This window comes from Acanthisitta chloris, unplaced genomic scaffold, assembly GCF_000695815.1.
Source record: "Acanthisitta chloris isolate BGI_N310 unplaced genomic scaffold, ASM69581v1 scaffold80, whole genome shotgun sequence".
In the NCBI taxonomy this organism is placed as follows: domain Eukaryota; kingdom Metazoa; phylum Chordata; class Aves; order Passeriformes; family Acanthisittidae; genus Acanthisitta; species Acanthisitta chloris.
Window position 1 is genome coordinate 1 of NW_008649708.1, and position 23,859 is coordinate 23,859.

The window sequence follows — 23,859 nt, forward strand, 5'->3', positions numbered from 1 at the left end:
TATACTTGTAAGAAATTAAGAAGTTACAAAATGGCTTCAAAACTTGCTCTGCAGGAGTACACAGTAGTTGGGTCTGTGGCAGAAAATGTGCTAACCCAACAAGGTGGCTTCATGTGTGATGAGGTCCATCAGAAGGCACAGCACGTTGTTGTTACATCATGCAAATAATTTTTATTTTTTTATTTTTTTATTTATTCATTTCAAAACTGAACAGCTGGGCAGTTTTACTGGATTTTCTAAAAGGGAGAAAATGGCCTTCTGCCCCTGGAAAAGCTGAGAGAAATTCTGTGGTCATTGGCTAAATGTTTTCTTGTTTTTTTTTCACTTTGGTCACAGGTAAATGTGCGAAATGGGATGACCTTACATGACTGTCTCATGAAGGCACTGAAAGTGAGAGGTCTGCAGCCAGAATGCTGTGCAGTTTTTCGACTTCTTGCTGAACCAAAAGGGTAAGAGTGGAATTTGCAACTAGAGAATGTCGAAGTCTCAGTTTTGGAGTAACAGCAATCGTGCTTTCTTCCTCTCTGGCTAGTTTTTTTTAAAAGCAGAGTTTGGTTGTGAACACTTCCATATTGCTTTCTTTACTCTCTTCTAGGGCAGTTCCTTCAGCTGCCTGGTATTAGCAGTTGTGTTTTTGTTTTAAAGCTAAATATTGAGAATGCTTACAATGGAGTGGTACACAAGTGCTTGTAGCCTCTTCCTGAGGGTTTGGTCATGCTCTAGCTGAAGTGATGCCTTCATATTTGAGGTGCATTTCTCTGCTGCATTTGTAGTTGATAAACTTCAGTGCTAGTGATTCTTAGCCAACCTAACTGAAGGTCTCTGTGTGCTCAGTTTTAAGGCTCTACATTCCTCTACAACTTCTCAATGTCTGGATTGAAATCTCACTTCAGATATTCCTTATTTTTTTGTAGGACCGGGGATGCTGCTATTAAATACCAAATGATTGTTTTACAAGCTGAGGGAGTGAAGGTATCTCATGGAGTTAATACACTTAACTTCACACCTCGTAAGGCTTGGGCTTAATGCTCTCTGAAGCCTCAATCCTGATGGGATTACATCTTGTGGGGTTACATCTCTGTGTGACTGAGTCCATTCTGGGGTCACCAGTAATGGCAGTGCCAGAGCACATAATATGGCTGTCACCTCACCAAGTCTCTCATTCATAATTGCTTATGTTTTGTGTATAAGGGTATTTCTGTGACTCCATTAAAGCTTCTAGGTGTCTTATTTAAAATAATACATGTATGTATAAATGGCTTACATGTTAAAAAATCAGAAAAAGTGATGGATCGCTGTGTGTTCAAAGTTGCTTCTCATTTTTGAAGTGAAAGACACTGAGGATCTAGCTTGCTGTAAGAGGTTAGCCATGCTTTTGTGGTACTTGTTTTCAGTTTACTCAAGAAAACTCACAAAACACAGATAATTGATCAGGCCATACTTCTTACTTCCTCAGTAATTGTGTTGTCCCCATTTTCTCTTCCAGAAAAAAGGTGCGTTTGGATTGGAATACAGATGCTGCCTCCTTGATTGGAGAGGAGCTGCAGGTGGACTTTCTTGACCATGTTCCACTCACTACACACAATTTTGTAAGCTTTTTTTTTTTCTCTGTAATTTGATGGCAGTTGTATCACTCGAACCACATACTCAGTCAAGAATGTCTTGGGCATTAGATAGCTTTTGACTTTCTGAACATGGAGGGGATTTCAGAAGTGATGGTTTGATTCCTTCACCCCTGCTCTCCACAAATGACTTGTGTGAGTACGTTTGCAATGAAATGTCAGAATTGTATGATGGTTAGTGATTTCTGGGTGTCAGAGACTGAAAGCTCACATGGTGCATGTTCTTCAAAGGTCTGACGATTGCCATGTTTGTTCTATGTAAATACATGGTCTGTAACTGTTGTGTTAGGATATCATGTCTTTAAAGTCAAGGCCTGTGAGATAACTGGCATTTTCAGCTTCTGGTTCATCAGTCAGAAAAGGCTGGATAAGTTCAGCAGCTTTATTGGACTGATGGTTATGTTACCAAATATACAGTTAATTCTGCAGGTCATGATGTTGTTGTGTGAACTGGCTTGGAATTTGACAGTGTTTTAGGGGGGATGAAAGACTTTAGATTTGTAATTTCTTCTCAAAAACTAATTATTTACTCACTACATAGCAAATAATTAGAAAGTGTTTTTGTTTTGCTTAGGGTTTTTACTATTTTTGAAAATTATTTTTACAAAGTGATAATGAACAGTTGTCCCTTGTATTATTTTCTCCTCCCTGGGAAGGAACTCTATTCCTGCTTTTTAGCCTTTTTGTTATTCAGTTCCAGAAATATGTTGTGCCAGTTGACAAAGCTGAAGGATTGTCATTGGCATCCTTTAGAGAAAGGTTAGGATTGATTTACAAAACCTGAAAGTAGCCTTACTTCTACTTCACATTTTTAGAAAACTGCAAAAAATATCATCTGCAGTTGGTCACTAGAAAATGAATATTTTTCTCCAGATCTGGAAGAAGCTCAAAGCTCGGTCCTCTGGCCCAGTATGTTCTGGAGGAGGAAACCCTTCGGTTCATTTTAAGCTTTCTTTCATACTTCAGAACGTTTAAAAAAATTTGAGGCTGCCATTTAAAGTAGAAATTTCTTCAGATAGGAGTTTATTTCTCATGCAAGGAGAATTGGTTAGGCATAAACATACACCAAGGGCTGTTGACTAATAAACTAATGAGGTGGTCCTTAGAATCTCATCCTCCTTCACTTCCTTGGGTTACTACAAACAAACAGGTTCTTGGCCCACCTAGCTCTGTCACTGAGCTAAAGCAATGGCTTTTCCTTTGGACAGAACACTTGTGCTTTTCTTTATTTCTTTCTTTTTTTTGATAAACAAAGCCCTAAGTGTTTGTAAGCTTTCCAGGTTTCCAGCCAAACTGGAAACACATGCAAGGGTATTCAAGTGTGGTTTTGAGTTCAGTAGCAATTTGGGGCACTGATAGCATTTTGACATGCAACTTACTTCAGTCAGGCTCTGAAGGTATAGATCAGTGCCCGAGGAGCAGCTTTGTGGCGTGGATTGATGTTTAACGTGTGTTGCAGGCTCGGAAGACGTTCCTGAAACTTGCATTCTGTGACATCTGCCAGAAGTTCCTGCTCAATGGCTTTCGGTGTCAGACGTGTGGCTATAAATTCCACGAGCACTGCAGCACTAAAGTTCCGACCATGTGTGTGGACTGGAGCAATATCAGGCAACTCTTGTAAGGACTGTTTTGTTTTACTAGCAGCAGTAATTCTCTGGAGCAGACAAGCACCATTTGTTTCACTCTCTCATCGTAGAGAGAAAGTTGGATTGTTGGAAAGTGCAGTCGCTTTGATCAATGTACAGAGTTGTGTATTGATTTCCTGAAACAGCCAGCAAGGATTGTCTGTTCCCAGGGAAGAAGGCCATTTTAATCAAATGCACTTTGTTTTTGCTCTCAATTTTCATATTCTGGGACAAGCAAACCCATCTCCTGAGTGACAGGGCGGTTGCCATAATGCTCTTTGTCTCAACAGAGGGATAACAATTCCTTGCACATAACACTTGTTAGGAATAAAAGTGGTCATAATTCAGTTGGGTTTCAGCTGTTGGAAGTGTTCAGAGCGACCACAACTTCTGACACCCTATCGAAAATGCATGCGATGGTGAGAAAACGGGAGAAGGATAAGACTTTCCTAATATTGCTTGGAAAAAGTTGAATATCCTCATGTTAGAAGTCCTTTCATGTGGATTTTGACCTTAAGTTGTTTTTGTGTCTCTTAGTGTGTTTTTTATAATTGAACTTGGTCATATGGCTATGCATTTTCTTTTACTGACTAGTTGTTGAGTGTAGGATGACTTGTGCCACTTGGTGCTACCTGGATTCAGTAGAACTTAAAAAATCATGTCAGATACCCTTTCAGGAAATCTGAAGTCTGATATAATAAGATTTGTCTCAAGTTGAGAGAGCACATGGAAATCTTCTTTGGGAGTCTGAAGGCAGAGCTTTAGTCATGGCATACACAGAGGGAAAATACAATGTACATATAGGAATGTGTTCATGAAGTTCGTTATGCTGCAAAGAAACAGCCCTGGAAATTTTCAGTTTTTAAGAGCATTGTACAGGAGGTAGTGTAGCAGTTGAAATTGTAATTGTTTTTGTTGATATTTCAGATTGTTCCCAAATTCAAATATCAGTGACAGTGGTGTCCCTGCACTACCTCCCTTGACAATGAGACGGATGCGGGAGTCTGTCTCCCGGATACCTGTTAGGTAAGCTTGTATTTCCTGTCACTTCTCTCTTGGGAAATACAGTTGTTTAAAACCAAACAAAAACCCCAGCAAAAGCCCTCCAATTCCTCCAAACCAGAACAGTCTTACAGAAGATTGGGATGAATGTGCAAGGCAGCACCACCATGTCATTGTGGCTAATGCATACTGTCCTTTCTTGTTCTTAGATTCAAGCAAGGCAAGATTTAAGACTTTGTATCTTGAATTTTTAGCCTTCAAATTCTAAGGGAGAGTATGAAAGGCTTTTTGGAGACCTTTGCTTTCCTGCCTAAGAATATTCAAGGCTCCCTTTTTGGTTTTTTGTGAATTAATTATATTTTAACTGATAAGTAGTGTCCATCAAAGATTTGTCTGCTGTTGGATGATTCACATAAACTAAGGTAATGCTCTGATGTTATGATGATAGATAGGAGTTTGAAGAGAGAACAATGGGAACCAAAAATGTTCCTTTTAAGGAAAATTCGGATACCTAAAGAAAACATTCTTGTAGTTTTAAATGCTAAAACCAGAGTTCCTTTCAGAGAGGCCTGACTCCTGATCCTAACTTGTGCCTGTATTCTCTTCCTTGAAATCCTAGAGGCTGAAGAGGGCAGGTCAGCTTTTGTTTTATCTGCATCCCTTTGAACAGGCTTGGCCTATTCAGGAGTGAGACCCAGAGCACAGAGCTGACCTTCAAATGGTTCTATATATTAATTTATTTCAGTGGAAACTGCAGCAGAATTGAGCTTATGTTCTCTTTGCCATCTTATTCTACTTTCAGTGTCATTGAACAATGACTTCACAGATATTTTAAAAGTTTTTGTGAGGGCTGGTCTATTGCAGTTAAGATACATGTGGAATAAACACGATCTGAGTGATCTTAGCTGTGATTTATAACTCTTTGTGGAACTGGATTTCAGTCTTGGCCTCCTTTTCACTGGTGTTGGGTTTCATGACTTTCTTGCTGGCTGTTCTGTGAGAACCATTGAACAGTCTTGCAAACCTTTACAAATTCAGGGCTTAGCATTAAAAGTAGCTCTTAGCCTATACATTAGCAGGCTTGAAATGAGCAGTTTGTTTGAATTTCACAGACCTGAATTCATCTATCAGAGCCAGATTTTGTCAGTATATTAAATGTTTTGATGGGGATTGAGGTGAACTGTGGCAAAATTTGTCATGGCAGGAACAGACTTATGTTAAACATGCTAGTTAAGTATGTGAGCTGAGAAGATCTTCCAAGTTGGTTCAATTTATTTCTTAAGTTGAAGTGGGAATGATTCAGCTGAGCAGACAGTCACGAAGTTTGTGTGTATGTCCCAGCTTTTTCTGTGTTTGGAATTCTGTGTGTATTACTCTTGGATGGGTTTTATTGAACTGTGTTATTCATTTGCTAGAGGGCAAAAAATAACCACAACTTTCCCTTTCTTTCCTTCTCAGTTCCCAGCACAGGTATTCTACACCTCATGCCTTCACATTCAACACATCAAATCCTTCCTCTGAGGGCTCTCTCTCCCAAAGACAGCGATCTACATCCACACCAAATGTCCATATGGTTAGCACTACAATGCCTGTAGACAGCAGGATAATTGAGGTAATTTTGGTAGGAAGCAAATAACAAAGTTAAACTAAAACTGTGACTGCCTATCTAATAGTCACTGGTTGGTTTTCCTTCTTTGCTTTCTGTCATTTGCTTACTGTTTGCCTTAGTTGGCTGAGTGATGAAGAGTAGAGGTGACACATTTGCTTAGCAAGTTAATAATTCATTCTTGCAGTCTATCAGCTTTGCTGAAGTAATGGGGGGACTTTTGGTGTCTGCAGAGATGTGGTGGAGCTTAACAGTGCAATTTCACAGATCTGAAGAGAAAAATAAGCTCAGTTTAGCTGAAGAAATGCTTATTAGGCATGTCTAAAATGTTCTTTCAAATTTAAAAGTCTTGATTTGTTGGGGGGCTGGTGTTTATTTTAAATTAGACTGCAGGTACTGTTAGTCTGGATGTAGCTTACTGGTGATGTTTTGTGTTACACCTGTATGGAGTGGACAGTGATTCCAGGCTTGTGGGCTATAGCTGGCTGTGTTGGACAATATTGCTGCTGTTACTTGCTTTCTGGCACCTTTTTTCTTGTATATCTTAGGCTAGCAGCAGTGAGGGACAGCTCTTTGAAGTCAGGCCTAAAGTGGTTGGGTTTTTTAATTTTGTGATAGCCTTAAAAGAAGAGAGTGGTGTGCAGGAAAAGCTGGCAGAGAGGCAGTGCTGAGCTGCAGGACCTCAGGGAGCACTTTGGTTTCTTCCTCTGGGAAGATTTAAAAACTCTTGAGGCCAAGCAAAAGCCTTTAACAGCTGAGTTCACTTGCATCAGCTGGTAGTTTATAGGTTGCTATGAAGTGTGAAGACTGAAGTGTGCTAGAGAAGCCCCCTGGACCTTTGGAGCAGAAGAAAAGTGCTCTGCAGCCCCAGGAAATGGTTTTGGTTAGTAGCTTTGTGTCAGCTGGGGTTTGTGGGGAAAGGCACCTTCCCTTTCTTGATGGGTTTTTTAGGCTTACAGGCTTTTTTCCTGCTTCAGAAGCCTGGCTGACCATCTCTTGTGGTACAGAAACTGATGAAACACTCTATGAATTATCAACCTTTGTAGTGGGATGAGCCTTTAAGGAGACACTGCTTTCTTCCTTCTTTATGCAGAACAGTAAAGACAGAAAGGCTTTCTATTCTGGCTCTTCACATTACCATAGGGACTGAATTAAAATAGATGTCATGTCTCAAAGGCAACAGCCTTCTAAAAGCCCCAAAGGAATGAAAAAAAAAGGTAGTAGAGACCTGCTAGTAGGACAGGAGAAAGACCACCTTAATCAAGTGGCTCACCAGAGGATAGATACGAGTGGACTTCTGAGTTTGAGCAGGAATACTTATTTTTAATTCTTACTGCAATTAATTATCATATATCAAGCAAAAGTTGGTTACTTTTTCTTTCATTTATCCTAACATTTAATTTTAAAGGTTTTTTTTTTTATACTTGCTCTGTTCTTTCCTTTTATCTCTTACCGTGTTGGCCTAGAATAACAGCCTGAATGCTTCTCCCAGCTCCTGGTGCAGACGCTTTTGTTTGAGGGGAAGAGTAGGTATTTTCTTGGTGCCTTTTGTTTTCTTGTGATTAACAGGATTGCTATAACTTGTAAGCCATGGCAGTGTCCATGTGAAGTGTTTAATCTGGAGTTGATTTGATGGAAATCTTTCTAGCATGTTTATATTTCAATATCGGGGACACTAATTGGAAGGGGAAAATTGGTAGAAGAGCTTCATTTTTAGTTTATAGCTGGATGAGTTCATACTACTATGAATGGGATTAGGCTTGGATCAGAGATGCATTTGGTCACACAGTTTCTAAAGCAAAGCCTTCTCAAACACATCTATTGTGTGGCTTTTTCCCCTCTGGAAACTATTTTTGAGTATAACCCTACAAAGGCTTTAGATTAAGAACATGTTGTACTGTTTTTATTTCACATCAAAGCGAAGTTGACAGACTACAGCACTGTGTATGGTATTATTTGTGTTGTAAGAACAGTGGTTTTGGTTCATTTGCTGTAGGATTCATAAGTAAAGAAAATACTCCCATCAGGATTGAAGTTCAAAGATTTTCTTTTAAAAATAAGAACAGTATAATATAATTATGAGAAACATTTTAAACTTTTTAGTTATCCTTTGCCAGCTTACCTGAAAGCAGTTACATTCTCAGGCTGATGTACAAAACCCATCACTTGTTCTGAAAGATTTTTGTTGTCCTTAGAATGGACTAAAGTAGTAACTTGCAACAGTTCTTCATTCATAGTTGATGGAGATCTTAATCCACTTAGGCCTTGAGTAGAGATACTATGCAGGAGTACTGTACATAGTCAAGCCTGACAGAATGCAGCTGACTAGCTGAAAATGGTGTTTCATAAATGAGTCTTTGCTAAGGATAGTCTGAGTTGATGTGAAAACTAGTGGAATGTAGGCTTGCTCTGTCCTCCTATGAAGCCTTACATTTGTTATTCTACTAACTAGATAGAAAGTTTGAATTGACTTCTATTAACTTTGCCAGTATTTAACATTTCTGTAGTGCATGTTCTTGCTTTGTACTTACACAGTACCTGGATATTTTACCTTTCCTGTATGTACTTTGGGATAATACCTAGCAGGTGAGAAAAGCTGTAAAGTCCTGTTTTGTCAGAGCTTAGTTCTCTTGTGCATGGCTGTAGAGTTGTGTTGTGCCTGTGGCATGAGGTGAGAGTTGTGGCACTGTACTGACTAGTGAACTGTACAAACAATTCTCAAATAGTGAACTTGAACCTGGGGGGAAATGTGCTGAAAATTAGCAGCTTTTGTAGAAGAGCACTAGATGGAGCCTTTTTAAGGGTGGTGGTGGGTGGTGATGTTGAAATAGTATGGAAGAGATAATTCATAATGTATATTGACTTGGAATATTTTAGGAGCTTTAAAAAGTTTTCCTCCTTGTAAGCCAAAACCTGTTTGGGAACTTGTCCCCCAGAGATTGAGGCAGTCCCAGGAGCTCTGGCCTGACTTGAAACACAAGCATGTGCAAAGTCCATTAGGGGAATGCAGACAGTATTGATGGTGTTTCTTCTTGTTCAGTGTATTTTTTTTTCTTTCCTTTCTGTTTTTGATAGTGATCCCTTTCACTATGCTGTGAAACTTGTTCTGTAAGAGCTCACGAACTGCATGGGTTTAGAATAGTAGATTGTTGTAACTAGCAAATCACTAAGTGTCATTTCTTGAAGGGCTTTGGCCAGTGCTGTGTTGCCTTTGGCCAAAACTGTCAGGACCAATTTGAACACCATTCCTAAAAAAATTCCTGCTTGTTGCTCGCTTACATTTATCGACTTTATTATCTCTCTTCTCTGTTCTAGGATGCAATTCGAAGCCATAGTGAATCAGGTATGGTTGCAAAAAATACAGTCATTTGTAATACTACTGTTAGGGTTTACTACTCAGGTTTCTTTTCTGGTTCATAAATTGGTTTTCTTCTCTTCTTGTATTTAAGCATCACCATCTGCTCTGTCTGGAAGTCCTAACTTATCGACTTTATTATCTCTCTTCTCTGTTCTAGGATGCAATTCGAAGCCATAGTGAATCAGGTATGGTTGCAAAAAATACAGTCATTTGTAATACTACTGTTAGGGTTTACTACTCAGGTTTCTTTTCTGGTTCATAAATTGGTTTTCTTCTCTTCTTGTATTTAAGCATCACCATCTGCTCTGTCTGGAAGTCCTAACAATATGAGCCCAACTGGCTGGTCTCAGCCTAAAACCCCAGTCCCAGCCCAAAGAGAGAGAGCCCCTGGATCCAATACACAAGAAAAAAACAAAATTGTGAGTATGGTAATCCTTGGGGTTTCTCCAAAAAATTGTGTTAAACTAGGCTGGGAGTTAAGGGTGTGTTGGGTTAAATCTCTGTACTTAAAAGGCAATAAAAGCTGCTGGTAATCTTGGATTGCTCTGCACTGGCTGTATAGCAGCAATATAGCTTCACTGACTTAGGAATGATCACACTATTGCCTTGCGTTATAAATACCCAGACAGTAGTGTGAAATTAGTTTTCAGTGCAGATTCGAGGATTAACTCTTAAATTTTTAGGTGCTATGTCATTTTGATTGTTTTTAATATGCTTGAAGTTGGGCTTACCACTATTCAAGCTGCATTGCCATAGCATCCATAGAAAGTGCATATTGATAGTGGCTTCATTTTCATAGTTAAGTTAGGCACAATGTCTCAGGGATACTAAAATGCAAATTTTCCTTCAAAGGTTTGATTTAAACTTAGGACCAGGGGCAAGGAAAGAAAGAAATATTAGAATTATGATGAATGATAGCTTGATTTTTATATTTTTTATTTTGGAAGGCTTCTAAGTTTTCAAAATGAAACTGCAGTTGCTTAGTGGCACTTAGAGCTGTTAGTCACTTAGATGTTTGAGAATTCTACTCTTAGCTTTTGAATCTGTGAAAGAGTTCCAGGATTTGAGCACTGTAATTTTGAAAAAGCCAATAAGTTTCTTATTTAAATTGTCTTTAAATAGTTGATTATAAAGTATTTGTTCCTCTTCAGATCTAAGATTAGTGTTTAAGTTTCTAGTGCAGAACTTAATGATAAATTCTTAAGCAGTTCAGGCCATCCAAGAAAATGGTGGATGGTTGTTTGGGTTTTTTTGGGTAAAAAAGCCCACCACCCCTCACAAATTGAGGAGAAGGCTCAAAATCCAGACTGCAGGACAAAACCCTCTAGGTTTCAGGTAATTTTAAACTTGCATGAAGGAAGTTATTTAATCTTTTGTGTGTATATAGAATATATTTGATTAAAAAAGTGTCAATTTTTGTTCCAGAGGCCTCGTGGACAGAGAGATTCCAGTTATTACTGGGAAATAGAAGCAAGTGAAGTCATGCTTTCAACCAGAATAGGGTCAGGGTCTTTTGGGACAGTTTACAAAGGCAAATGGCATGGTAAGTTCTTGACTACCCCTTCCCAAAATGTTGCAGTGGTGGGACAACACTCCAGAAAAAGGAGAATTTGATGTAAGGGTGCTGTGTGCTCCCAGCAAAGGCACTGGGTGAGCAGTAGTAGCTTCCTTCTTTTGGCAGCACTGAAATGAAGGCAGAGGACATAGAAATCTGAATCTTCAACTACATTGTTCAGTACATTGGAGCCAACATTGATTTCTTTATAACCTGCAACAGCTTCTTTTCTGAAAGATTTTGCCTTCTGTTAGTAGGATTAAATCAGCAGAATTAGCTGGGAAATATCACAGCTTGATGTTCAATTATTTACCTTTTTGAACACCTTTGTGGCTTAATTAGCATCCTTCACTTCGAGGTGGCAGGGAAAGGAAATAAGCATAAATTGCTTTTACTGTGGGGTTTTTCTAAGGAAAAAAAATACTTGCTTGGAGAGTTTGTGATGCATAGTTAGAGGGAATCCTTTGAAAATAGGCACAGTGCAGCACTACAGAACTAGTTTCCAAAATCAGGGGTTGTGATTCTGCAAAGAAACACACAGAAGCCCCTCCAGGCCCTAATTTAAATAGCACTATTGTCATAAAATAAGCTGACAAAACAAAATCTGAACACTGAGCTTCCACCCTCTATTCCAAATGAATAAATACTTGCATGTCTCAGAGCCCAAGTACTGTCAGCATCCATGGAAGGGCTGTTCTTATGCTAAAAGTAATGATCATGAACAATTAAAGTGGTTTTTATTCTGTGAGTGAGTTGGAACACAGAAATCAAGATGATGAGGTTCAATGTCTTCTTTGTGGTAGCTCTTTATAGTTTTCCTGGTTTCTCAGGAAAGTCCAAGTTGAATCACCAAAGTTTTGTTGGTAACTCTTATTTGCAGTGCAGTCTTTAAGTATTTCAAGGCTTATGTTTCTGGCAAGTGTTTTTTGTTTAGAAGTGAAGAAACTGGGAATTCACTGCTCCAATTAGTGAAACTACAGAGGTTTTTAGTAACTTAGTTGTGGAAATGCAGCAATAAGGGCTAAATGAGATAGACTGAATTGGGCAGATTGCTGCAAACTTAGAAGCAATTCTGCACTGAGAGGTGTTGGGTTCTCTAACGTGCTAATTGAAGGGCTGTTTGCAGGGAGCCTCAGAGAGCCCCTGTGGAAGATGATGGATGACTATATGCAAACTGCATGAGCTTTCCAGTAAGCTTCCCTGACAGCCTTCCAAAATGAAAATGAAGTGTGATGGTCAGTGTTGCTCTGAGGAGTGTGTATTTCATTGAGCAGGGATCTTGCACTTCCATATCTTTCTGGATTGTTCTGATGGTTAAGTACTCATTTTGCTGTTTGCAGCACTTATGTTACAGACCCTTGGTCCTGTAGTGTCCTGGAGCAAGCTTCTAAACTTTAAAGGTGGAAAGAGAACCAAGGCAGTTTAAATAGGTTGGAAGATTACCTGTCACAAATGCTCCCATTTCTCCCTTGGCTCTGGTAATCTGTTTTAGGCATTGGGGGTGGTGGAAGCTAATTTGCAAACAAAACCAAGTGCTATTCTGTATATGTTTCAGTAGAGATAACAGCTTGGGAAATGCCATCAAGTGTGGCACCTGGTTCAGTAAGAACAGTGTAAGCTTAAAAACATCTTTTCTCCCATGGAGCAAGGATTAGAGTGGGAAATAAATTGAAAGATATCTGAACTCTGGGACTGTAGTAGGTGGTTGCTGCATCCTTGCCTTGTCTGGGCACAGCTAACAGCAATGTGCTTGAAGTACTGCAGGCCCATCTGTGGTGTTGCACTGTACACTGGGGGAGCTGCAGTAGGGACTGGTTAATTCTAAGCCTGTGATTTTGGTCATATCAAAGTGTAATCTTTCTGTTACATCCTCCTGTTCTGGTCTGGGAGCAGAGACACCTGTGAGTTACAAAACATCATGCACACTGTGAATGCCATGTGATTCTCTTACTGAAGATGCTAGAGGGTGGAATAGGGAGTATATTGCATTTACTGAAGATAGAGAAAGGCAATATAAATCTATAATAATGTGTTCAGTATTTCTGCATCTTTGTGATTTCAAATTGTACTGCAAGTGAAGCAACTGGTAACTTCAGGGGAAGACACTGCAGTTCATCAGGGTACCCTGGAACTTTCAAGTGCCAGTTTGCATCTTCTTCTTGCACTCTACTGATAGCTCCTTTATTTTTACTTGATTGGTTAGTATTGCTGATGTGTTCAGCTGATCATTATATTTTAGAGATATAACTTATTTTTCATGTATCTTCAAAAAGAGATCAGATTAAGAAGAAAATCAGTGACTGTGGTAGCAGGTAAATCTGTCACTCTAGGGGTTTATTTCTCCATGTAGGTGATGTTCAGTGACAGCAGCCTTTAAACTGTGGGATAGGCCATGTTTGGGGTGTAGCACCTGTCCAATTTTTTACTGCCTGTGGACTGAGGTTTCAGTGTTCCTAAGTTGTTTTAACTTCCTGTGACAGTGTCAAGGCAGGTTTTATCCCTCTCTTGACCTCTGAAATGCTGCCCAGCTGTAGTTAGTTAATGGAATGCTTTCTGCTTTCACTGAGGAATCTGTGGGTCTTGCTGCTTGTGCTTTCCTGTCTGTTAGAACAATTGGTTTCACTCCACTAGTGCACCTGCTTTGACAAAATCAGTTCAGTTCTGGTGTTTTCTGGATGTGCACTGTAAAGGATTTTACAGCTTCTTTCTCTAGAGACAGTCTCTAAACAGCACTGAATCAGCTGACTCTCCCCTGTTTTCCCCTTTAGCAGACAGTGACACAGACAGGAGTGCAAATGAAGATTTTAATAAAATGCATCATCTTAAAAAACAGTAAAATCTTTTGCTTTCCAGAGTCCTCAAATTTCTTTTTGCAGTACTAAAATCAGGTATATAATTCATGATGTTTCTGCTGTTCCTGAAGATAATTTATCCCTTCCCTTCCTAAATTTAGCAGGATCTAAATCTAGAAAGTTTGCTTCTTAAATAAGTCATGTAAAAAGGCATGTGTTTGTGTGGACATATATCATTCAGATACATATGAACACTTCGGTATTTAAACTTAATTATAAAACTACAAAAGTGTTTATATATATATATATGCAAAGGAAAACGGGTGATACTTTGGATACTGTTTGGAAGCTGAGGTACTGATGTGACTGTGCTTGAAATGATGTGCTGAGGATACACCAACACCAGACTACCTTCCTTTGCAACAATTGTTTGAGACTTCAGTACTTTCATATCCTGCAAGAAGCATTCCTGAGGTTCTAGCCAGTTATAGCTCCTGAAAAATAGATGTGAGCAATTAATGATGTTTTCCTTCAGACTGAAATTCAGGGAAATTTTTTGATACTTATAGAGGTTTGTGTTTCTGCAGGAAAATCTTAACCTGTGTACAAGTTTGAGGTGTACTGTGCACAAATAAGGAATGTAAAGGATACTATATATTGATGTCATTTTAGAGACAGGGGGAACAAAGCAGCGTTTTTAGTAACTTCTGTGGTAAATGTACTTTCAGGGGATGTGGCAGTGAAGATACTAAAGGTTGTAGATCCAACCCCAGAACAGTTCCAGGCTTTCAGAAATGAAGTGGCTGTGCTAAGGTGAGTTGGTCGTTTCACTGCTCTAGACTGTTATTCCAGGGCTCTGCATTTGACTCCTTCCCCTTCTTTAAGCTGTCCTGCCCAATGTTCTGTGTTCGACACATAAAGCAGAGCTCCAGAGAAGAACTAAAGTGGCTAGTGATAATTCTGAGTATTGCTGGGGAGCTGTGTTCTTTGCTGACAAAAGTGATCTTTTCAGTGCCCACACCCCAGTTGCTCAGGTCACGTTTGGCATGCAGTGAAAGGGGAGGATTCATAAATTCTGCCATAATTCTTACCACCAGACAAAATACTGGAATTGTACCTCTTACAATTGCAGCATAATAACTTTTTAAATCCTTGAACATATACTTTGATCTGCACAACTGTTTTCTGCTTTCAAATACTGCTCTCCTTAGTGTCCAGTGAATTATCTGGGATGTTACTGCTCCTGAGCCACTTAGATACTTAAGAACGACCAGACCATCTCAGAATTCCTGCACAGTTTATAATGACCCTCTAGTTTCCCCTTGGGATTCAGTGATCTATCTGAAGTTGTCACTTTTTCACAGCTTTTGGAGTGATTTCTGTTATTCCAATAGCTTCTAATACCACTTGCAAGTGAGTGTTGGTTATGAATTTCCAAACACTTGAATTTTTGTGGCATCTTTTCTAAAAGGCTGATTTAAATAACCTCCTGCACAGTTTATAATGACCCTCTAGTTTCCCCTTGGGATTCAGTGATCTATCTGAAGTTGTCACTTTTTCACAGCTTTTGGAGTGATTTCTGTTATTCCAATAGCTTCTAATACCACTTGCAAGTGAGTGTTGGTTATGAATTTCCAAACACTTGAATTTTTGTGGCATCTTTTCTAAAAGGCTGATTTAAATAACCTCCTGAAAAAAGTAAAAGGTATTTTTAAAGGTAAAAGGTAAAAGTACTTTTTAAAGGTAAAAATATTTTAACTAAAAAGCAAAAAATCTGTTTTTATTTTAAAAAATGGGCAACTCTAGAGTATTTTTATTACTTTTTAAAGCAAATTTTACTTACACGTCCACCTAGGAAAAATTACGCAGGAAACTCATGTTTTTGGACTCCAAAGCCAAAATAAATCCATCCAGCCAGGAATTCAGTTTAAAGAGACTGTAAAATATTTGTTACCAAGCCACTGATTTCTTTTCCTGCTGCTTTCTGTTAGGAAGACTCGGCATGTCAATATTCTGCTCTTCATGGGCTACATGACCAAGGACAACCTGGCCATTGTCACCCAGTGGTGCGAGGGCAGCAGCCTGTACAAACACCTGCACGTCCAGGAGACCAAGTTCCAGATGTTCCAGCTGATCGACATCGCTCGGCAGACAGCACAGGGCATGGAGTGAGTAGCATAAACACTGCAGGCTCTTTGTGTCCTTGCAGTGTTTTCCTTTCCTTCCCCAAACCCTGATATGTGGAGTTGTGCTAAAATAGTAATAACTCAAAGTGGTGTAGCAAGGAAAGGTTTGTGCAGCCTTAATTCAGCACTGTTGGATGCAGTTGTACTTGCAGTTGTAATCTTTCCCCATGGATTCTTGCCTTAGTTCATGTTAGATCACTGGTTACTTATCAGTCAGCTTTTCTCTATTTTACCCTCTTTTCTAGCTTGAGGTCTTATAACACAGTAGAGGATATCCTGTTCCAAACACAGAATGAACTGTTTTGTTCCCTCTGTTACTGTGAGTTGTGGTTGACAATGATTTATACTCTCAGTACTCCTGTGAGAAGAGGGATTGGCTGTTCCCACTCCACAGCCACAGGTCTCACACAGATATATTTTGGAAGCATTCTCCAGGTGTCTGTACCACCTCACTACTCTTTCAGAATGTGCTATGATGTTAGTGGCACAGAAGATGCTGATCCTGTCAGTGCTCATCCATTTTGGAGATCAGACCTAGGTTTCCAGTCAGACACCCAGAAAACTAGGGACATGTAAATGAAGGGGGTTGGTGAATAGGAGACCTTAGCACAGGATCCAGATTTCAGGCCTGTGAGGACAGCCCCAGGTTTTCAGGGCATTGCATGGTTAATGCCATTTTCTCTTCCTGAGACTGAGGTACTGCATTGGGCACACTGAGTAATGCATAAGGCAGTAGGAGTCAGCTACTAGTGCTTGCTATGTTTCCTTGTTCCCAAAGTAGACTCATCCTGTAAACTCAAGCAAAGCAAGAGGTATGTGCAGTGGTTGAGTGTGTAATGAAGTGTCCTGGTGTCTGTGGGTAAGTTAAAAGGTTGTTTTTGAACAGCCTTTGTAATGGCATTCTGCTTTGTCCTCCACAGCTATTTACATGCAAAGAATATCATCCACAGAGACATGAAATCCAATAGTATCCTTTGAGTCCTGTTTCCTTCAGTGTGGGACTAGTTTGTTGTTAATATGGAGCTTTTTGAGGGGGCTGAAATAGCTGTTTCAAATTTATATATCTATATACAACTAGCAATGAGTGATTCCTGTGGATGGGCAAAGAGTTGCTTTTTAGCAAGGACTTCCATAGGACACGTGTTGCTTGCCAGACTGTTGGGATAAAGATGTGCAACAGTTGTGCTCCAAAAGTGTCTTCTCTTACTCAGATGGTGTTGATGCCATTCTGTGATGCCCAGATGCTGTGCTGGGGAGAAGCTGATGGGAGATGTGTGTGTGCATGCTGATCTGGGAGTGCACGTGTGGGGCTTGTCACTGCTCCTCAGGTGTTTGGAATATATTTAGAAAACCTCACAGAAACGAGGCCAAAAATCTTACACTCTAAGTGGCCTTTTACCACTGTATTTCCTGCAACAATATAAATTCAGTAATGTGTATGGAACAGAAAATGTTGTGGACTGATGTCTTCTGCCTTTGCAAGTGGCTGCTCTTGGAATTGCCAAGGACATGCATTGAACCAGAAGCAGAAATTGTGGCTTCCTGCCTAAAAATGTGAGCAGAATGCTTTGCAAATGGCATAATCAAAAAAATGCCAAATTCAGTAGTTCTGTAAGGTCAGGGGTTTCCCATTTTCAGTTAAACGAGGCAAAGAGTGCATAGGAGTTCAGGGGTTTGGAATTGCTCAGAAGGACGAGCATGTTTGTGAACCAAATTAGCTCTTCTCCTGATGTGGAAATGAGAAGTATGCCATGTTTATCTTCCTGAATCATCTTTGAGAACTTAAAACATTCCTAAGTGAAATTGTTAAATGGAATCTTCTTAGAATAACCCCAATGAGCAAAGCCTGTCAATCTAAACACACAGCAGTACACACACGTTGCCAGTTAACAGCAGTTATGTACCTGCAGTCATTGATGTTAATTAACACTGTTGATTTCTGTCCTAACTCGCCATAAAGATAAATCTGTGAATCATTATAAAACATCTGGTTTAGTTTTAAATGTTAACTCAGCCATGAAATTACTTTTTCTGTGCATAAGATACAATTCATAGCAGATTTGAATGAAATAACAATATTGTTGGACAGTATTTGTGATAACCTAAGCAGACACTTTGTAATCATGGCAGAAGATCTGGAATTGGTTGCTCCAGGTTTTGTTGCAGCGTTTCTTTAACAAATATTTAGATATATTTCTTCATGAAGGCCTCACAGTGAAAATAGGAGACTTTGGTCTGGCAACTGTAAAATCCAGGTGGAGTGGATCCCAACAGGTGGAACAGCCCACTGGCTCGATCCTGTGGATGGTGAGCAAAACCTTTCACTTTCCATTAGCTTTTCTTTTGCTTGTAGATTTTGCCAGTTGAACACAATTTTAAACATTTCACTTTAAGTGACTCACCCTGTACTGTTAGTACTGTGTAGTTTTTTTTTTCCAGTTGATGCTGTTAGTACTGGGTAGGATGAGTTAAAACTGAAATGCTAGAGTGCTTAGATGTCTAAAGTAGACTGTTTGTGTTTTGAGCAAAGCCAGGATGTGTTCATGAAGAATATCAGGATGCTTGGCCAGGGGTGGTTTGTGCTCTGTAAAATACACACATCACCTGGAACACAGTTCCAAAAGCCAAATTTTTTTACAACTTTCTATAAAAGGATTTCAAACTAACTTACCTTTGCCTGTGTACACAAGAGATCTTGGGAATTGCCCCTTTGCTCTTTGCTGGTTTATCTTGTGATTTGAATCATTTATAGGCCCTCTCTGCTGAGCTGTCATTACACAGAAGGAGAGGTGTGTTCTGTTTCCTTGAGAGCTGCTGTGATCCCTAGCTGGGGTTTTGTGCTGCTGTACTTTAGCTAGTGCTGTGCACAGTAATTCTGAGGGAATTGTTTAGGGGAAGAGTCAAGGGAAAGTTTTACTTTGAGTATTTTAAATTTTTTTTTTAATATCTTGTTTGTTAAATAATTCAACATTCAGTTGCTTGGCTTCATAATTTTGCTTTGTTTTGCAGAGGTGCTAGAATGCCCCTGCATTTCTTCCCTGGTCTTCAATATATGCTATTTCATATTTGGCTTTCATATTCCATGCAAATGTTCTGGTATCAGTTTGCAAGAGATGAAGTCTGGATTAGACTTTTACATCCTTCCCCTTTAGCATCGATACCTTTGTAAGAACTGCTGGTGAGAGACTCAGGCTCAGATCTGTGTAAGATGGAACAGAAGTCAAACATTGCAAATCTGAATACTAGTAATTTTTCTAATGGCAAAAGCTTGTTCAGTTAAATCACTGCTTTTCTGTGTGCTCTCAGGTCTGTTGATTTTCACTAAGCTGCAGAGTAGCATTGCCTGAACTCTGCCAGAGCCTTGGGTGAAACTCAGCAGAGGTTTTGAGGTGCCCGGTGATCGCTGTTTTTTAGTTGAGCTCACTCGTTGTGCTTTTCAAGTATTTTCCCTCTCCTGTCCTTTCTGTTTCCAAGTTCTTTACTGTTGCCCATGATGTGTTTGCTTCCTCTCCTTCCCCAGGCTCCAGAAGTGATCAGGATGCAGGACAGTAACCCGTTCAGCTTTCAGTCAGATGTCTACTCCTATGGAATAGTATTATATGAACTGATGACAGGAGAGTTGCCATATTCCCACATAAACAACCGAGATCAGGTGAGAACAGTCTCTGAACACTGCATTTTATTTCTGGGCAGAGCTTTGTCCTCTAGAAATGTAGGATAAAGACAAGTGCAAACAATTGAAATGTTGTTTACAAGATGATCTGTTTCAGCAGTAGTTCTGTGTAACTGAATGTTCACTTCAGTATTGACAGTGACAGTTGCTCCTTTTCTATAAACATTTTAAGTGCCCTGTTAACTTATTCACAGGTAAAATCTTGGTTTATACGTTTGCCATGATGTGAAATCTCCCTTTTGATGTTAAATATACTGTTCTTATCAGCAAGATTGGATTTTGTGCTTCTTACTAAGGGAAAAAATAGTGGCTATTGTCAAACCTTTTAGTACTGAATGTGTGATTTAGCCTTTACTAACCTGTATTGTAACCAGTCAGTTAACCAGGCATTGTAAAGAAGTAGCACATTATGGCCAGAAACCAATTTTTCTCTTTCCATAGATAATCTTCTCCTGGCTTAGCCAGTGTGGAGCCAACTTGTTTTGTAGGGCATGAACTCAAGGCTGTTAGATCTTTGTGATCTCTGTTTTGCTGATCCTCAGCTTGTGGTTGGTGGTTTTGGTTGGTTTTTTCATAAATAAGATCTCATGAGAAGCGTGTGTATGGGCACACAGGACTAGATTTTAGCCTGTTAGTATTGTAGTCTGCAGTAACACACAGTCTGTGCTCCAAGTAGGAGAAATCAGTTCTGTTAAGGAAGTCTTTTCTTATTCTAAGGTTGTCTGCAAACTGGGATATTGGAATGTTTGGATGATCTCTTTCAGCTGTGCATCTCCCTTTGCACCATGGTTGAGAGAGAACCTGAAAACCCAGTTGTGTGAATCCCTTATCCCAACAGCTTAATCTCCTGCTGGATTTAGCTGTTGTGCCAAATTAGCCAAATGCTCAGAACTGCTTAGCCTCAGGGGCATTTGTCATTGCAGCTGAGGGAACTGCCATGCCATGGAGCACCAACAGTTCCTTCTCTTGCTGAGCATTCCAAACCACAGGGTCACTGATTTAATCCCATCCTACAGGACACGGCAGGACCACTGTCTTGGTTAGTTCATTTGTACAAGTCTGCAGGGCTCTGCTGGCATGTGAGTGCCTTTGGTACTCAGCTTTAGCCACTTTGGGGCACTAAAGCTATTTACCAGTGAAACCACCTTTATAACTTCTGTTTTCTGCTGCTTGCTTGTTGCTTTTCAGATCATTTTCATGGTTGGCCGAGGGTATGCTTCTCCAGACCTCAGTAAGCTGTACAAGAACTGTCCTAAAGCAATGAAGAGGCTTGTAGCAGATTGTTTGAAGAAAGTTAGGGAAGAACGACCTCTGTTTCCACAAGTGAGTGTGTTTTCTGCATGTGAGTTCCAGAGTGTGGTAGAAATGATCATTAGCACACAAAAGAATCTACATAGACAGAAGTTTTGGGTTATATGAAGGTGCAGCCTGCTTCCTATTTCTGCCTGTATTCATAGGTGCATTTCCACACCCCAACCTCTTTGGCAGTTTGTAGCCCTGATTGTGTGTGGTTTCTGTAAAGGCCAAGAAAAGTGAAGCCTGCAGGCTGGAGCTGTGCTAACACTAGAGCAGGTTGTTTCTCACAGTTTAAAGATAAGCAAAACTACCCTAACACCACAAAAATCATCCCTATCGCTGCAGATGCATTTTATATGTGTAGGTATGAGGGAAATGAGACCTCTCCTCCTCCCCCACAAGCAAACAAAACCCACTGGGGGATGTATATTCATGTAGAAATTGTTGGTATTTTTCCAAGGGCTGCTTTACAAATGTTTTCTGTCACTATGAGGATGATGAAGATACTTAGCCTTATTAAATAGCTGGAATTAAATGCCATATAATGCACAGACTGTTAGGCAGAAGATGCAATTCTTTCCCTGTTGCTCTGTTGGAGGATTGTTTACATGTGTGTTAATTGATCCTAATGTCTGTGAACTAAGGAAAAGTGCCCTCCCATCCTCTGAAACTCGGGGAGGCTCCTCACAGCCAGGAGGGTGGATGGCAGTTGGATTATTCCAGCTGGAGTGGTACTCTCAGTGCCTCACATTGTTGCTCTTAAAGATATGCTTAAAGCCATAATAAAGGAAGGTCTAAGGCTGAAACAGAGTTGCTTGTCCAATGAGCCTTCTGCTCACTGGCTGTGTTTCCCTCAGATCCTGTCGTCCATTGAGCTGTTGCAACACTCTCTACCCAAGATCAACCGGAGCGCGTCGGAGCCCTCCCTGCACCGCGCGGCACACACGGAGGACATCAACTCCTGCACACTAACCTCCACGAGACTGCCTGTGTTCTAGGCTCCTGCTCCCCTGCCCTCCTGCTCCCCACTCGTGGGAAAGAACACAAGTAACAAGTTGTGCTTTGAATGCCTCAGTGTACAGGATCGGTGCCAGCAGGAGTATCTGCATCCCAGTTTTAAAAACAAGCTGCTAAGGATTCGTGCAGTTCTCATCCTGCAGGGACACAGCTCCTCATTGCCTTTTCTACCATCTCTTCACTGGGATAGGTAACAGACTACAAATCAAGAGATCTATTACTATTTTTTTAATAGATGCACTTGAGCCTTATTTTTCCCCTCCCTGGAAGCGATGGATGTGTTTGGCAGTGGATCTGAATTGATCTGATGTCCATTAGCAGGTGTTGCCCACAGTCAGGATGGCTCTGAGGACAGGTGGTGGTGCTCTGATTGCCCCATGCCATGTGCCACTTCTTGTTGGGGCAGTTGTGCCTGAAATGGGTCTCTGCAAACAAGACTGAGGGAAGAGGAATAAACTCTCTGGAAATCAGCTCCTGCCTAAGAGCTTTCATCAAGCCAATGAAATAAGTTAAGATGCTAATTCAACACAAAATAGTTTTGCAATAGTTTTGCACATAGAAGAAAAACTCTTGCAAAAGAATGGAATGTGTTCCAAATTGTCCTGCTCAGAGAAGGAAGGGAGCCAGTCCTGCTGTGGTGATCTTCAGGAGCCTCACAGCTGACTTTGGTACTATGGAGCTGTTCCCTGCAGCCCAGCAAGGTGGTGAGTGTAGAAACATGGGCTTTGGGGCTGGAAAAGGCTGAGGGACACTATCCATGTCCTGCAGGGTGAGTGCAGTCTGCATCCCATGGGAAGCTGTCGTCCAAGAGATGCACTATCAAGAGGAAACTGAGCATATACAGTTTTTCTTGCTGATTTGGGTTTTAATTTTGTTTTTATTGCTCCTGAGAAAATGCATTTATTGTAAGCCAAGGTTCCTCTGATTATCTTATTTTAATAAAATAAATTAAATTTTAGGTTTAAGATTCAATGTCATCATTTAATGTAGCAGTTCTGACTGGTACAATGAGATTTGGGAAACTCAAAAATGACATTCTGATAACTTCTAAAGGTTACTGTGATAGGTAATAGCAGTTCAAGTAAAAATGCACTCAATACACAACCAGCTCTGTTTCCAGTCACCTCCATGACAAGACAGTGTTTACTCTAAGTCTTTCAGCAGCACATACTTAAGACACTTACACTGATGGTTCTCAAGCTCTTCCACTGCACCAGCTTTGCATTTTATCTTGATGTTTATTTAGGTGGAAGTGTTTTGTTTTGGCTGAACTCCATGGATGGCAAAAATAGGTGGTTTGACCTAAAAATTGGTTTCTCTAAATAGCAGCCTGTTTAAATATGTTTATTAGGGCATGAATGGAAGCCCAGTTTCCATTGGAGTGGGAGCTTGGGCTTTTGCCTTGCTCTGTGAGTCCAGGTAAGTGTGGGGCCCTAGCTGAGGTGCAGTGAGTCACCCCTGTCACCTCAGTGTTGGGCAAAATGACTTCATTGTGAATTGTGATGGGTCCTGTGTCCCTGCAGCATCCAAACAGCCACTGCAGCTTCTTGTTTGCTGCAGCAAAACCCCCAAGCACTGGGGACAAGTTATCTTCTTAATTTCAGACTATTCTTCCCTGATTTATGGCTTCTTGGGGCAAAGTCTTATCAGGAATATCTTGTTTAAGGTAAAGAACATCCTCTCCATTGACCTTTTTGGTGTATTTTATTACTGACAATATTTCCTCTCTGGAAAAAAAATGTGCAAGAGCAGCTAGAAGCAGCTTCAGTGAGAGGCTAAGAGCTCTGTAAGTATTGTGGGGTAGAGAGGCTGCTTGGGCAGGTGCTCTTGAACATGCTTAGAGGATGACATCTCAGTGATAAATTATCTTCCTTCACCTTTGTAATTAGTGATGACTAATTCCAGTAATGTGCCTTAGTTGAGTCAGACCTTTGCTGGTGCTGCCATGGGCCAGTTTTACAGAGAAGCTGACAAGGAAAGGGTTACAGATACTGGCAAGGCAAGGCCTGACTTCACATGAGGCACTGCTAAAAATTAACTTCAGGGGGCAAATAATTATGGAAAACTTATGTTTCCCTGATCAGAACAAAACTGGCATGTTCAGTTGGAGGGAAGTGTTGGGCAGCA

The 23,859-nt window shown here is 40.3% G+C and overlaps 1 protein-coding gene across 1 annotated transcript; it reads left to right on the forward strand.

Moving 5' to 3' along the window:
• Positions 1–342: 342 nt before the first annotated feature.
• RAF1 (Raf-1 proto-oncogene, serine/threonine kinase) lies at positions 343–21,879 on the forward strand. Its single transcript, XM_009084515.1, has 15 exons — positions 343–449; positions 1,487–1,589; positions 3,082–3,239; positions 4,175–4,273; positions 5,708–5,861; positions 9,171–9,198; positions 9,505–9,632; positions 10,639–10,756; positions 14,289–14,373; positions 15,552–15,728; positions 16,667–16,713; positions 17,935–18,053; positions 19,267–19,398; positions 20,608–20,742; positions 21,573–21,879. The coding sequence occupies exons 1-15, from the start codon at positions 355–357 to the stop codon at positions 21,711–21,713; spliced, it is 1,719 nt and encodes a 572-aa protein (XP_009082763.1). The 5' UTR covers positions 343–354; the 3' UTR covers positions 21,714–21,879.
• The last annotated feature ends 1,980 nt before the right edge of the window (positions 21,880–23,859 follow it).

Bases quoted from the DNA above. Each gene is read 5' to 3' on its own strand.
- RAF1 (XM_009084515.1), top strand. From the start codon at position 355: ATGACCTTACATGACTGTCTCATGAAGGCACTGAAAGTGAGAGGTCTG. The intron at 3,240-4,174 runs GTAAGGACTGTT...TTGATATTTCAG, and splicing joins AGCAATATCAGGCAACTCTT to ATTGTTCCCAAATTCAAATA. The intron at 9,199-9,504 runs GTATGGTTGCAA...CTTGTATTTAAG, and splicing joins TCGAAGCCATAGTGAATCAG to CATCACCATCTGCTCTGTCT.